Source organism: Falco naumanni, chromosome 3 (genome assembly GCF_017639655.2).
Source record: "Falco naumanni isolate bFalNau1 chromosome 3, bFalNau1.pat, whole genome shotgun sequence".
NCBI lineage: Eukaryota > Metazoa > Chordata > Aves > Falconiformes > Falconidae > Falco > Falco naumanni.
Window position 1 is genome coordinate 41,572,928 of NC_054056.1, and position 15,205 is coordinate 41,588,132.

The 15,205-nt window shown below is 39.4% G+C and overlaps 1 protein-coding gene across 10 annotated transcripts in view; it reads right to left on the reverse strand.

Moving 5' to 3' along the window:
* Window positions 1–15,205, reverse strand: part of COBL (cordon-bleu WH2 repeat protein) — a 208,189-nt gene that overhangs the window by 24,059 nt on the left and 168,925 nt on the right. For all 10 annotated transcript variants that reach the window (XM_040585927.1, XM_040585930.1, XM_040585926.1 and 7 more), the window contains one exon: window positions 1,437–1,749. In XM_040585927.1, the coding sequence (XP_040441861.1) occupies window positions 1,437–1,749 (313 nt within the window). The remainder of the gene's footprint in view (window positions 1–1,436; window positions 1,750–15,205) is intronic.

Genomic DNA, 15,205 nt, shown 5'->3' on the forward strand with positions numbered 1-15,205 from the left:
GGCTTTACTTTTATGTCTTTGCTCAACATCAGGGTAAATTTTCCCCTGGCCGCACACACCCCCCCTCCCCCTCCCCACCCCCCACTAATGTGCATGTGTGTTTTCCTCACCAGGTTAGATCCTGCATTTTGAGGAAAGTAGGGATTGCTTAGTTATCTTACAAGGCCCAATCTAAGTCCATTTAAATTAATGGGTTGATTTTTTGGATCAGGTCTGGAATGTTAATTGCAGTTCCTACACTAGCCTATCTAATTCTTCAAACAGACACTGCATCAGGACCTAAGAAACTGTTAAAGGACAAACCACAAGAAAAATGTATTGTTGAGCAAGTACCTAAGTGAGGCTTGACCTTGTCCCCATTGATATTGATGGATAAAGAAAAACCCTGAGATCATTCCAGTAGATTAAAATATGAACGCTGGCCTAATTTATCACCCAATGCATGATCCAAGATGGAGTTCTCCCTCAGAAATGTGTGGAAGGAAATAACTAGGTCATGATACATGCTCTTATGAAGGGGCTACAGATTAGCAGCTGAATGGAGAGAGACCAGAAAGCACAGACTTTGTGTCAACTGAGAATTCAGAGGAATTTCTGGCCCCTGTCCCATGACTCTGCAGCATCACACAGAGCGGATCCCTGTCAGTATTACCAGGCCACCCTCCTTGCTGGAGGCACAGTTTCCTATTTGGCCAGTTTGTATTTGCAAAGTCCTATAAATTTTGGGTTCCCTTTGCAGCCCTGCCACCAACTATGTGAGTTTTGGCAAACAAACAGTGTCGGAGTCACTTGTGCTTGAAGGCAGTTTCTAGTTAAATTCCAGGTTCTCATATTTTCTTGCAAAAACTGCAGGAAAATGTTTGTTTATGCAAAAAAAGAAAAAAAAAAAAAGAAGGAAATATGCTGAAAAAGACCCCCAAGGTATAACGCCAGTGGAGGTTAGCATTAGGTGAACATATGTATGCATGCACACACCCACAAACCAGTCCCTGAAGTTCACTGAATACAATCCTTTTCCACCTGGCTTTTGGTGGCTTGAATTTTTCCATTTCATAATTTTTCCATTTTACAACCTGTATGTAATTTTTCTAGATCAATGTAACATTGTAAGCACTTCATATGCTATCAGAACTACAAAATAAACCAAACTGTAACAAAATTATTTCAGACTTCTTGGAGAAATCAACTGTGGCAGGCAGAGGTCTTTTGCAAGAAATGTAACTACAAGTTCAAACAAAAAAGTGACCTTTGCCTGTTGCTACAAGTATGTCACTGGAGGGGATTTGGCAGTGAGCTTTTCACTGGGAGGAGTCACTTGGCATTGGTACTGGTTTATGAAAGAGCACAAGAAAGCAGAAGTTGGTTTTCTTAAATGATTCCCTACAAGGAGGACATGCAAGATATTTTCCAAGAGCTGGCTGCAAATAAATTTTTACCTCTGTGGAGCACTGTTGGATTCCACACTATTGCAGTAGACATTCTTTGCAGAGTACATCTCTGTGCCATACATCGCATCTGTCTCAGCTGAGTCCATGTAGCCATTGATAAGCTTGATGTCTCTTGGCTTCATACTGTCATTTTGTGAATCCAAAGACACAATGTCAGATGGGGAGCTCACAACACCCGAGTCTTCTGTCGTATCTTCAGATGCAAAACAGCTGCTTTCTGATGCTGTTTCTTCCACCTCTGACAGCTCCAGAACCGTGTCATCCACTACATAAACATTATCATGTGCAGGCAGCAGGCTCTCTAAATGAAATATAGCAAGGAAAGTTAGCTGAAAGTCATCAGTATATAAATCAAACACAGAGAGCTATTCCTTTGTAACTGGAAAAAAACACATGAAATGCATTAAAAATAGCAGGATGGAGCTCAATATTTGTATATAGGATAAAGATGAATTGAAAAAGGACAAAAATTTTGTCCTTTGCTTTTAGAAAGGTGGTTTGCTATACCTGTCCTGGGGAGTTTGGGTTTTGTGACTTTCATAGCAAATTACTTCTGCGTTACTTCTATGAAGAAACAACTTTCCAGGGACAGTTTCTTGGGGACTTTGACCAAAGTTTAAATGATGAGTTGCAAGACATTACTCCTGTTACTGCTTCTGACAACATAATCTCACTATCCCTTTTCCATGCTGCCAAACAGATCATGACATTTCCAGTAAGAATTCTACACACAGGTAAAAACGGGCAGCATTTCTCTGTCAGGACACTGTATTGGTACACTAGGTTTAATGCTGGCCCACTAGGTGTCACTTTATTTTACTACCTTTCAATTTTCTGTGTTAAGTGCGAGAATAACAAACATCTCTTTTTCAAAGCATCATATCAAATCCACTCGGAAGTGCAGAGAAAACTACCATGATTAAAGCAGAACCTTTTCCAATATTTAGCCATTTATAAAGGAGATCAAGAGATATGCCCTGTGCATGTTTAACTCCGTTAGACTTGCAAATTTTCAGAGAAGATCAGACACAGTACAATTTTTTGTACTCTTTTAGTTTGATTCCTATAAACTACTTGGGGGCTTGTTTGTTTGGGGTTCTTTTGGGGGTGAAAAATACAATTTTGTTCCTTCCCTTAAGAAACGTACAACTCTAGACTCCATCCTGCAATTATGCCATTACTGGGGAACTCCCAACAAGGTCAATAATTTCAGTAACTCAAATTATTGAGTGACTAAAGACAGAATCAAGCCTAATCACACTTCTTTTGATCAAAAGGAATGAATAAAGACTAATCTAAATGTTTTATTTGGAATTGTAAGTGTGCCACATTCTCTTCGTCAACCTCAGTAAGCAAAAGGAAGATTAAGTAATAGTTTATGGTCTGATCCTGCAGACACTTGCAGTGGATGTTAATTATATGAGAAGTCCCAGGTCTACAAGCATGACTAAGATTAAGCATACACTTCTCTGTTTTTTAGGGTCAGAATCTACAACTTTTTGAAGCATACATAAAGCTACAGCTCAATAAAAATGATCAAAGAAGAGAAATACTACTGTATTATGTTGTATACATGGAAGTATTTTCTTTACAGTCAGAGAACCGAAAACAACTTTGTCAAAAAAGTATCATAATTTTGTATGGGTGTAGCTTAGCAGTGAAGCTTTGAGTAAAGCTAAAATAAAAATCAACCCAACATTCTCCTTGACTGAGGTTACAAGATGCTATTAAGTACTGAAATTGATTTCTGACAGCAGAAGCAATAAAATTCAGAGGGTTACAAATCATGATTAAAGTTCTAAGTGCTGTCAAGCATCTATATTTATGATGGAAGATGATCCAAAGACTCCATTGCAACTTTGGAAGTAATATTACTTGATTTCTTTGACCTTATTTTCTACAACATTAGCTCTAGGTTCCAGATTTAATCCAAGGGATCATTCTGTCTAGAAATGGCAATTACAGGAACTAAGTATGTGTCACTGAATGCATTAGACTATGCTCATGACAGAAACTACATTTAGGAAAACACCAACATCAATGAGAAATATGAGTAATTTGATGTTAAACAGCAAATAATAAAGCCCCACAAAAACAGACCATAAACAAACAGGTAAATGTATATGGCCTGCCTGGCTTTCAAACTAACAAAAACCCCAGTAACCACCCACTACTAAAGCATTAGTGAAAGTTACAGTATGTAAAAAAACAGAACAATGTTGGATGGCAAAGAAATCAACTTAAAGAGTGGAAATTTAAGAGTGGAAGCACACGGGAAGATTTTGAAGTAATGCACAATGCAGTATACTTTGATGCAAAGAGACCTCTATATAACACAGGCCACATCTGTTGTCACCAGGATGCCATAAATGACCTCCACCCTATAGCTGGCACAGCAATTTATAACAAAGTACCCACTTCCAGTTCCTGACATGAGGATGGCAGGCTTTTCCTCCCTAGCCGTCTCTCTCATTTCCTCATCCTCTTCTTGCCTGCCTGCAACTGTTTCCTGCATCTTTCTGCTCAGGGATTTATACCCTTTTTACACACAGCTCTACCTATCTACTGTAGTAACAACACGTGAGTCTCTCCCTGATGTGATTCAGCAAGCTACTTTATGGGAGGATCTCCATCCCCCAGCCCATTCTTCCCACATATTGACAACAAAACAAAACCCAGTTCTCTTATTATCAGGGTGCACGTGTGAATTGATCCATTACATCTGCATCTCAGAAGCTGAATCATCCAGTCCAGCCTAAGAACCTCCTCATTCAACAGCAGTTTTGTCCTGAAGCATGGTACTACAGAAGATGGTAGTACTAGCTTTCTATTCAATGACTAAATTTCCTTTGCTCAAGCAAAACCAAAATGTCACCCTTTCTTCAAGCCTATCAAGGCCTTTGTCAAAGCACTTCTCTAATCTTTTATCTTCACTGAGAAGATCCATTAATTTTAAACACAGTTAACACACACGGCACTGAACAAAGTTGCTGGCTGAAGCAAACCATTTTGATTGCCACTACTACTTGTCCGAACATGAAAGCACACACATAAAACACGACTGCTACGGTTCTGTGTCATGTTAACAACCTTGTTTCAGCTAAAGGCAGCACTAAACCACCCCCGTTTTAAAGCTGAACCATCCTCGGATGGATGAAGTAAGTAAGAATCTATTCTTCCTTCTACACGCTTGATTAAGTCCCCACTGGTGCAAACTGAAGATGGATGGGCATTACTGGGTAATGATAGGTGACATAAAAGAAGCCTATCTCAACTTTACTGAGTGGTCTTAACTCCAGGAGTCAGAAAATACCTTTTAAAATGTCCTAATTGTCACAAAGAACTGAGTAATGCACAACAGCAGATGTGATTCTGCCTTGTGATTTTTGCATGTTTTTTCTCAGGGGGAATGCACACGCAGGAAACTGCTACGCACCAAGCACAGTGTGCTCACAATGATGGCAGCTACTGAGGTTATTTGTTGGTTGAATAAAGAAAAATCTCAACATCTCTTTCTCTCTTCTCTGTCATGACACTAAGACAACTTCAGTTTGGGCTCTGATCTTCAAGGCCTCATGCAGACATACACAGGTTAAGCCAGAATGTTCAGCAATTACTTCAAGATTGGACATACAAATAACAATTGCCAGAGATAATGTATTACTGAAGCACTTCTGTACCTCAGAAGACTGTGCTATCAAACACGTAACAACGCCAAGACGTTTTTTTCAGTACCATGTGACCCCATTCACTGGCTTCAGGTGGGGTGTGATATTGGAAAGGGTGTAGAACTTGGCCCGTGGTCTCCGAGTCATACTGAAATCTCTGTGGGACATCTCACCCACAAGTGAGATTGGAAAGTGTCCCTCAATGCCCTGCACTGCTGGTTACCCGTGTCCTGCTCCAGGCTGCAGACTGTGCAAAGCCCAAAGGAGTGCCATACCGAGGACCTCCCCTGCTTCACAGCAGCAGTGCTGTCGCTGCACAATTAGGTCAACCACAAGTTACAAAGGCTGTATTTCAGGGGTGGGGGACGGGGAGCAGGGGGTGGACTGGACTGGGATGTCTGTTTGCAAGAATGTTGCCCCTGATCATCAAGAGGGAAAGAGGAGAGTAGCTCATCAGTAAAGAATGTGAGCTTCTTGTTTAACACAAAAGAGATCTTGTCACTTTAATCTCAATAGGCTGTAAGTAATTAGGAAAACACTGAACTCTGAGTTTGGAGGAGCCATATCTGCACTTGTGCAGTTTGATATCACATATATGTACACATTACTCATACAGAATGCCAATGATGAAGAGACAGATAAACCTCACCTGGTTTAAATGCTAATCAGCACTTTCAGAAATGAAGATTTAATTCAGTAGGTGAAGACTACCATGGGTAAAATACTCACTTTGATTACTACTATGAAAATAACCACCACTGACTTTGAATGAGGTTAGAATCATACCTAAGAGTTCAAAAGATATCCTACCAAGACTTAGAAAGTCCATCACCGACGCCCAAGCCATGATTCTCTCCCAGTCCGATGGGCATTGGGCGTTAAGTCTTCTCAGACTGTAATTGTTTGCTAAGTGCTGTGACCTTCTGCTTTTACAGCACTGCTGGTGGTTTACTGTCACATTCAATAATGACAGAAGCAGTATATACAAAAGCATTTTTAAAGAGGTGACAGTTGATTTAACCTCTACGTGGTGAATAATCTGAACCTTGTAATGGTTTCAGAGATGCTGAGTTCCTCTGATTCTTCTGAGTTCTTGCTAAGAGGTTGGTAATTACTTTCCAATTTCTTTCATTACTTGTTCCACTGCCAGAAAACTTTCTTTTCATGGACTGCAATTGCTTTGCTGTAGTTCAAATGGTCTATTACAATGCAGTTGTAAAAAATATTACAAGCTTCATGATGTTAAAAAATATTATTATGATCCCCGAATTACAACATAATTATTTCACTGACAGTACTTAAAATGTCTAGCAAGAGAAAGAAACTGTGCTCTAATTATTTGTACTGGCAGTAAAAAGTGAGACCATCACAAAAGACCAGAATTTAAGAAGTGTACATTTTTTTATACGCTTGGAAGAAGGCTGGTGGAAAAAAATGGGAAAAGAAAACATTTATTATGGCAATGACTAACACAGATAAGGAAAACGAACAACACAGGATTAGGTTAAGAGTTTTCACACAGGTATGATGTGTTCTGGTTACATTTTACTCATTTTGCTCATTGATAAAAAAATTGTATATAGAAATAGGTGTTAAACAACATTCAGTGAGCAGTTAAAGCACAAGATAGAATGGGCAGACTTCTATTTATAACATTTTAATCCAATAGGCTTCTTAGCATACATGCACACTTTCTTTTTCTCTTAATTAAAAGAAACAAGAGACAATAAATGACCACTGTTATACATTAACAATAACATGGGGAGAGTGGGGTAATGGACTGAGCTCCAAGGATTCTCTCCCAACTCCTGTAACAGCGTTGCAGAAACTGAAGGTGAGGCCAGGAAATGCTGAGGTGAGGAATCACGCTGTGCAGCTCCAGCCCTCCTCCAAAATGAGGATGTAGAGCAGCTTAATGTTGGCTCAGCTCATTTAGGTCATAGAATCACAGAATAATTTAATTTGGAAAGAACCTCTGGAGGTCACCTAGTTCAACGTCCTCCTCAAAGCAAGACTAACTTCCAGCTTATATGAGGTTGCTCAGGTCCTTGAGCAGCTGAGTTTTGAAAATCTGCAAGCATGGAGACTCCACAGCCACTCTGGGAAATCATCAATCATTCCCTGGGCAATGTTTAATGCAATGCTTCTCCCCATAAAGAACATTTTTTTATGCTAAATTGAAAATTTTCTAGCTATAACTTGTCACTGTTGCAGTCTTATCCTTTTGCAGTGTATCTCAGAGAAGAGTCTGGCTCGCTCTTCCTTTTTCTTCAGAGACAAGACAGCATTCAAATTCTCTTTACCCTTCCCTTCTGCAGGCTGAACAAACCCTCTTGTCTCAGCACCTTCACATGCATCTTCGATGCCTTCTGCCAGACTCTGCTGCCCCTGCTCTGTTTTTTCAGTGTCTTGTTCCACAGAACTCAAAACTGAACCCAGTTTTGGACAATGGAAACAGATGTGGCTTCATGGCAGCCAAGTAAAGAGGACTAATCACTTCCTTTGATCTGCTGGTTATGTTCTTGCTAGTGCGTCCTAGTCTGTGGTTAGTGCTTCATCACCATTAGGGCATGCTGCTGACTCATGCAGTCCTGCATGTGACTGCCACTTCTCACCTAAAGAGCTGCTTTCAGTCTTTCCTAGTCTTATGCCCAATGCTCATGTTTTTCAACAAGTTCTTTAATTGCAGTCATTCTTATTGCACAAAACCTGCAAACAGAAGTAAATCCACTCCTTTACATGCCAGCCAATAACAAAAATTACAAGACATCTCACTAGACATATCATCAGAAAGGTACGTATTATTAGAAGTACCCTGTGATTCTTCAGCATTTCCACATTTGATCCCAATCTAATCACAGTTAATTTAAGTTAACCTAGATCGACCTCTCCTATGATTGAAAAATAAATACAATGTGGACTCATTTAACCTGCCTCACAAATTTGAGGTAGTTAAGCTCTTCCCCTGAGGTTAAACCTGTCTGCTGTTAGTTGGTATCGCAACACAAAAGTATTGTAACTTTTACAAAAGCTTTTTTGGCAAAGGCAATACAAGATAGGATCAAGCCAGGGAGTGAGAACTGAAGAGTAAATATTCCAGTCCCTCCATTGTATTTTCCATGTACAAGCAACTGTGAAGGTCTGTGCACTGATGTTTGATCTTCCTTTCAAACCTATGCTGAAAGTTACTGTGAAGTCTCTCTCTCTAAACAGCACTAGATCAGACTGCTGGCTCTTCAAAGACTCATCAGAGGAAACTACCACTTCAAGTAAACGTTTGCCACCCTCTCCCATTTCAGACCTTATTTTTACCACCTGCCAAAAAAGCAAAGAAAAATTTCTGAACTAATGCCACACAGACTTTCAGACAGGGAAGATTAACATATTGGACTTTATTATCCCCATTTCTTTCCCACAATCCTTTCTTAAATGACTGAAAAAGCCTCTCTGACCTCTTCAAAGTCCATTTGACCTAGAATACTGCCGCTATTGCTAAACTGCTTTTCATCCTCTCCTCTCGGGCACTCTCTTGAACCTACTGGTTCCCTGCTTTTACAAAAGCCTTGTTTGGATGCTCTGAGAACTCTACACCATAGTCAGTAACCTGCCTTCCTTATTTGAAAGGATCAGATGTCACAAAAGTGACATGAAAAGCAAAACGCTCTTTGACAGGAAAAGGCTCATGTGTCGAAGTAGATCTTTCCTTGATTAACTGGAGAACATTGTCACTTGGCTTAGAGGATAGATTTTAAAAATGAGTCAGTAGAGTGAGATGTTAATTTCCTTTCATACATAATGATGTCTGATGGGGAGACTTTGACAACAGTTCCTGGTGCTCACTATCTGGGGTTAACAGCAAGTTAGAACAACTCACAAGGTGCTTTCCTGGGTCTAGTTGGTCCTTTACTTAGGTGTGAGGAGAGGGGCAGTGTGCCTAATCTGTGCAGTTCAAAAAGACTATGAACAAGCAGACAATGTAGGTTAAAGGAGCAGGATATCACGGAAATATATTTAAAAGCATATAATAAGATAGCTTCAGACTTGCACTTCGTAAATCACCATGTGTAACATTGGTAACACGTTGTTATCAGTAACGGGGCTCCTTGGAGGCCTTTGTGGGCAAGGAAAATCTACAGCTAAAACCAGAGATTACCCAATATAATGAGCTTGGTGAAGAAGAAATAAACCACTCTCCACATTTTGCTGGGAATTATTAGACTTAAGTGATAGATTTTGGCAATCCGCATCCTCTACAGAGGTGGTCGGCTTCCATTCAAGTCCACTGCCAAATTTAAACAAATGGACTGTGAAGGTGATTTTCATGAGCCACCTTAGAGAACACACTCTATAAAATTGCCTGAAAAGCATATGCAGGGTAACAATTAAACGCAGAAATTATTAGTGCACCTATGCAATAAAACAGTGTTTTATTAGGTGATTTTTAAGTCCACAGAAAAAATGCCATTTGCTCAACTCTTCTTTTTTAAACCTCACCATCCTCCCTGCATGCACTCTGTTCTATCAATTCATTCTCTTCCTCAGTTTGCCTGTTAATGACTCCATAAAATCTCTACTACAGTTTTGTATTTCTAACATAATCCAGAGAAGAAAAGCATAAAACACTTTCACATTGTAATTATACTTTCCTTCCCCAGAGACTAGCTGCCAGCAAGCTCAGCAAAGAGACAAAAAATCCAACCCTAAACCAAACACACATACACACAACTTGTGGGATTCAAGAGCTCTTTTCATAGTACAGCAACCCCATTCCACTCACAGTTGTGTACTTATTTCTGATTAGAAGTGATTTAAAAGTTAGGAAGTGTGGAAGAGAATCGGGTCAATCTGTAATAAGCTACTTATTACTGAAACCATTAGGTATTACACACATAAAAATAAAACATTTTGAACAGTCGCTTTCTGTTTGTGGGGACAAAGTACACTTGCCTTGGGCATATAAGTACTTCTAAGAACTGCTGCACAAATAAGAAACAATAGTTTTAGTATCTCCCTAACAATGCAGACCTGCTAGGCAGTAATGGCAACAAATACTGGGTTTGCTTAATACCAAAAACTAAGAGTGAGCTCCAAGCTGGAGTGTGGTTAACAAAATGGGACTTCATCACTCTTGCAGATTTTTTTCTTACCCACCCTCACAGCACCTCAGTCCATTCAGATCTGTGATGTCACCCTTCAGCTCCCCCACCAGTGCATCCATCATTTTCCCTTACATCACCTTCTATCTTTGTATAGGACAGTATCTATAGTACCATCTGAAGTCAGACAGAGCCCTGAGAAAATTAAATGTTTCATGCACAACCACCTGTCTAACTTACAATTAGGACAGCACAAAATAACTCCATTTAATTGGCCAAAACATGCTTCAGCCAAACCACCAATAACGTAAATACCTTCACAGAAGATTTTCAACAGCTAGCTCCAAATTTAGGTACGAAAACATTTACATACACCTCTGTGCTCTGAAGACACAAAGCTCTACTCTGACCTCTTTTGATGTACATTAACTGACTCCTCTTGGACCTCCTGATCAATGGAATACCTGCTTCCCTCCCCAAAGTTCAAACAACAGGCTTTTCAATATACTTTGGTTGGTGGTTTACTTTGGCAATTACATATCCAGAAATATTTTAACTTCAAAGACCATGTTGCTTTTCTGAGTTTAGTTAATACACATCTTACTGCACTTTCACACTTGATTACTCTGCTATCGTATTTCTCATAGCTGTAAGATGTCCAGTGACATCAACAAATGTATGTACCTGGAGAAACGCTTCTTGGAGTACCTGAACACTTCTCATCACTAAGACATTTTGCCTTCTGAAACTGCCCAGTGAAGAAAGAATTATTCTTGCAGAGAACAAAACTGAGAACCAGAGCATTTTAAGATCTCCCTAAAGATCTTGTGCGATACCCTACACAGGGGCATCATATCATTTCCAAAGGACATTTTCTGGGCACTCAGAAGACCAGACTCTCACGCTGGGATGAGGGCAAATCGAGGGCAGTGAGGCCAGGACAGTGTATGCCAAGCATGCTCACCACCTAAAACACTGCCAGGCACCCTGCGGCTACGCTAGCTGCAAAGAGTCACAGACACGCTGCAGAACCCATAAAGGCAATTGGTTCTATGGAAGGATGGCAAGAGACAGACTTCCAGTAACACAGACATAGCCAAGAAAACACTGCATGGGGCAAGAACCAAATGCAGGGTACCATGAAATCCACTTCAGGCTCCAGCAATGAGGTTATCTTTTTCAGCAGTGCACACTGAAGATCTCCCTGGGAGCCTAGTAACAAGCGGAATATTGGATAGGCAGAGAACAAAGCGCTCACAGAACAGCTCTGCTGTTATGCCACCACTCCTCTGACAGCAGATGGACTAGATCAGATTAGCTCAGACATAAGCAGAGATGGAATACTTAAGTCAGAGCTGAATTTGGCCCACTCTTTCATAGTGCTCTTGTGAAGTCAATTATCTCATCAATTGTGCTTTGCCCTGGGGCTCTTTCCCTATAAACCTGAAAAATGCAAACATGCAACAGTGGTAACTGGATGTTACGCACTGTATGATTTCTGGATAGCAAAATGTTAATGGCAGTGTCATCTCTGGTAGCATGGTGAACAGCAGCCTGCAAGAAATGGGTCATCATTCAAACATCCACTTGGAATAAATTCTCCCCTTTCGTATCTTGCACTGATCCTGCTTCCACTTCAGCAGTTGGGTTTTGTCACTGACTTCAATGTGAGCAGGACAGGAACACTCACTGATTAAAATGCAAAGCTGCAGATATCTCCTGCATGGGATGAATCCCCACAGGGAAAAATCGTCTGCATTTTTATTCATGCAAAGCATTTTAAAGCTTTCATTTACACAGTTCATTCAGTAATAATGTGCATGCTGTATAATGGGGTACCTGATTAAGCATGCTCAAGTGCTTTGCTGAAGCAGGGCCATTTCTAGAATTTGAAGGTTCACTACGATCATACCCTCAAAATGGACAAGCTAGTTCGAAGAATTTTTCACCTGAGTTAATGGTCTTAATTAGGATCAGCATAAAAGGTAATTTTTCCTACGGGAAATTTGGAAATGTCTTTGAGTTTCTTTTTTTTTTTCAGCTTCAGTTCCTGCAGAAATTGGGTTAAGAAGGTCACACTGTTGTAGGATTATAGGTCTGTCTATGAAATCCTCCAGTAACTTTTAAACTGTCTGCCAACTCCTGAATTAGTCAGGAAGGGTAACAGTCTGAAGTTCAGTTCCAAAAGTTTCATAAAGAGGTAGAAGGACAGAGCAAGGAGACTTTCTTCATGTATGCGCTGACCTAAAAGCTCATTCTCTATTATCTACCAGGGATGTCTGAGGGAAGGATGCTGTGAACAATAGCAAAGCTTCAACCCAAAGTGCGCTGGGGTTTAGATACCAGAGAATTGAATCATTAACTCAGAAGTCCAAAAGAAATGCTTAATAAATTAGTTGATGGGGTCTGGGGAAGGAGAAGATGAAAACAAAGAAGAAGAGAAAAAGGAAAAATTCCCAAATCCTAACATCCATTTTGGTTCCGAAAAGCAAGAAGTTGAAACTTCTGGGATTTTTTACTCCATCTATTATTTCCCTTTTATCCATTATTATCCCTTTATTATCCTCTTTCTTTCCCCTACTTATCCCTAACTAAAAAGAAAAGAAAAAAAAAAAAAAGCACCACCTCTTTTAAGCTATGAAGAACCAGATAATTTTTTTTCCTAAAAACACTACACAAGGATCGTGTTCAGAATTTTTTTAGCAGGTGTGACTGGCCACTGTTCCACTTTATACAGTACAATCTGTACAGTAATGCTCAAACATTATCTTCATTCTTCTGATTGCTCATTTCAGGACAAGATTATAAAACTCTCCTCTCACCTTAGAGTGGCCCCTATCAGATCAGCACAGAATCAAGCTGGTGGTATGTTTGTTATTCCTCTTCACATTACGCATGTAAATTTAAAGACTTTGATCTTCATTGTTTTCAGTCTGCTAATTGTCTCACAGACACTAACTCAACTCCACGAAAAAAATGCAAGTAGGTTCCCTGTGCAAGGATTTTTTGTGTAAAAAATTGCCATTGATACATTGCTGAAGTCTTGTATTATGAACAGTGGCATATACTTCACGTACTCGAAAATTGAGGAAAAGCCTTTTTACTTCAATCTGTGTTCTTGCAAGAGCAGGCTGAAGCCAAATGATTTTATTTGAGGAACATCTGAATCCCATTGATTAGCCTGAATGAATAGAGAACAGGAAAACTGCCAGGTACAGAGGAAGCTGGGCATGTCCACAAGGGAGTGGAGCAAACAAGCAAATTACAGTATATGCATGCCTTTTTTTTTTTTCTTTTTTTTTTTTTTTTTTTTTTTAACCAAATGTTTTCATTTTGAAAACTTGGACACTTCAACCTCTAAGTTTCTTTAACTGACTGGTTGGTTAATCACCAGTCATCGTTCTCATTTTCTGAAGGCAAACAGAAAAGATTTTTAAAAGTAAAAAAATGTATTTTAAAATTATAAGTAGTTAATAAACTATTTGCATACGTTGTGTTTAATTAAAATACTATTTCTTCTGAAAAAAAATGTCTTTCCTCTTTTGGGGCAGAAAGTGGGATAAGTTTTACCTGGTAAAAAAGCATCATATCACTCCTGAGCATTGAGTTAATGTGTCTGAGAAACTGGTAGCACTCAAAAACGGTTTCAGAATAAAACCTAATTCCAATGCATTCATGCAACAGTCCCCAAAGTACTACTTTATCTGCTTCCAGCAACACCAAGAAGTGATACAGGCTGGCTCTTCTACAGCCCTCTACAGTCCACCGTGAGGCTTTCTGTAGAGCAAGTCAAATACAAGAATCTGTTCAGCTTCTAAAATGCTCTTACCAGTAAATGTTAAATAAAGTTTTTATTTTGAACTTAAAGCCAATTAGTTTTTCTTACAGTCTCTGTAATTCTAATTTTTATAATTTAAGAAGCATAACAATTCTTGACTTTCAAGTCTTGACTGTTACACCTAGATACACCTTATAAATAGACCTGTTGCATGTTTTCACTTGAGAAAAAAACGTTGAAAATATTTCTCCATTAATGTTCATGGTTTTATGAATTGAAAAAAATATTTCCCCCTTCAGTTTTAAGCTTCTTGTCAAGTGAAAAAATAGAGGAAACAATCATGGGAGAGAAAAGAAGAAAAATGCTAACCTCATGTGTTTTAAAAATCAGAGATCAATAATAATTTTCATTAGATGACTGAAGTGAAAGTATTAGTAGTTTTGTCTGTTTGCTCTAACAAGTCAACTAGGTATTCCCCTACTAGTCCTTCACTATTCATGGGAGGTTACCACATATTTAGCAACTTTACTTTAACCTTCTAATTATAATAGTGTTAAAAGAAAAAAAAAAGTCTGTCATAGTCCTTCTTTCTCGTTACTTCCTCAGTCTTCTTTTGTTTTAGGTCTTTGTCCTCCATTACACCCCACCTCTGCTTATGGTACAGTAGGTTGGAAAGTAATTGTTTTATCCAGGCCAGGAACCAATTATGGAATCCACAAAAGGAGCTGACAAAAGAGACTCTGTCTCTGCTCTCAGCCTTTTGCTCCCTCAGGCCCTAAAACTCAGAAGTGAATGTGCATGGCCAGAATTCTCAACTTCTTAGAAGAAAGCAGGCAGGCATTTTAGTCAAGTGTTTACTGACTTAAAAGTGGTAATATGAAAAGCTGAGTATGAGCATCTTTAAGGATGGACCAGCACTTTGGTATGGGTATTGTCTCCTACCTGGAAGAGAGAATACAAAGATTTTCAACAGTTTGCTTTCTGTAGCTCCATGTGCATTGCCTGCATTTGAATCAGTAGGATCTTGCACTACAAATTTCAACGCCAATTCAAACACCAACCTTCCAGTTTGATTTGGTCCATACATAATGTGTAAATCAAGCATTACTTCAAACTCATACCCAGAATTAAAGGTCTCATACACACTCACACCCACACCACATGCATGTATTTGGCTGGACAGAGATGTTTAGTCCAGCTTGTTACTGATCACAG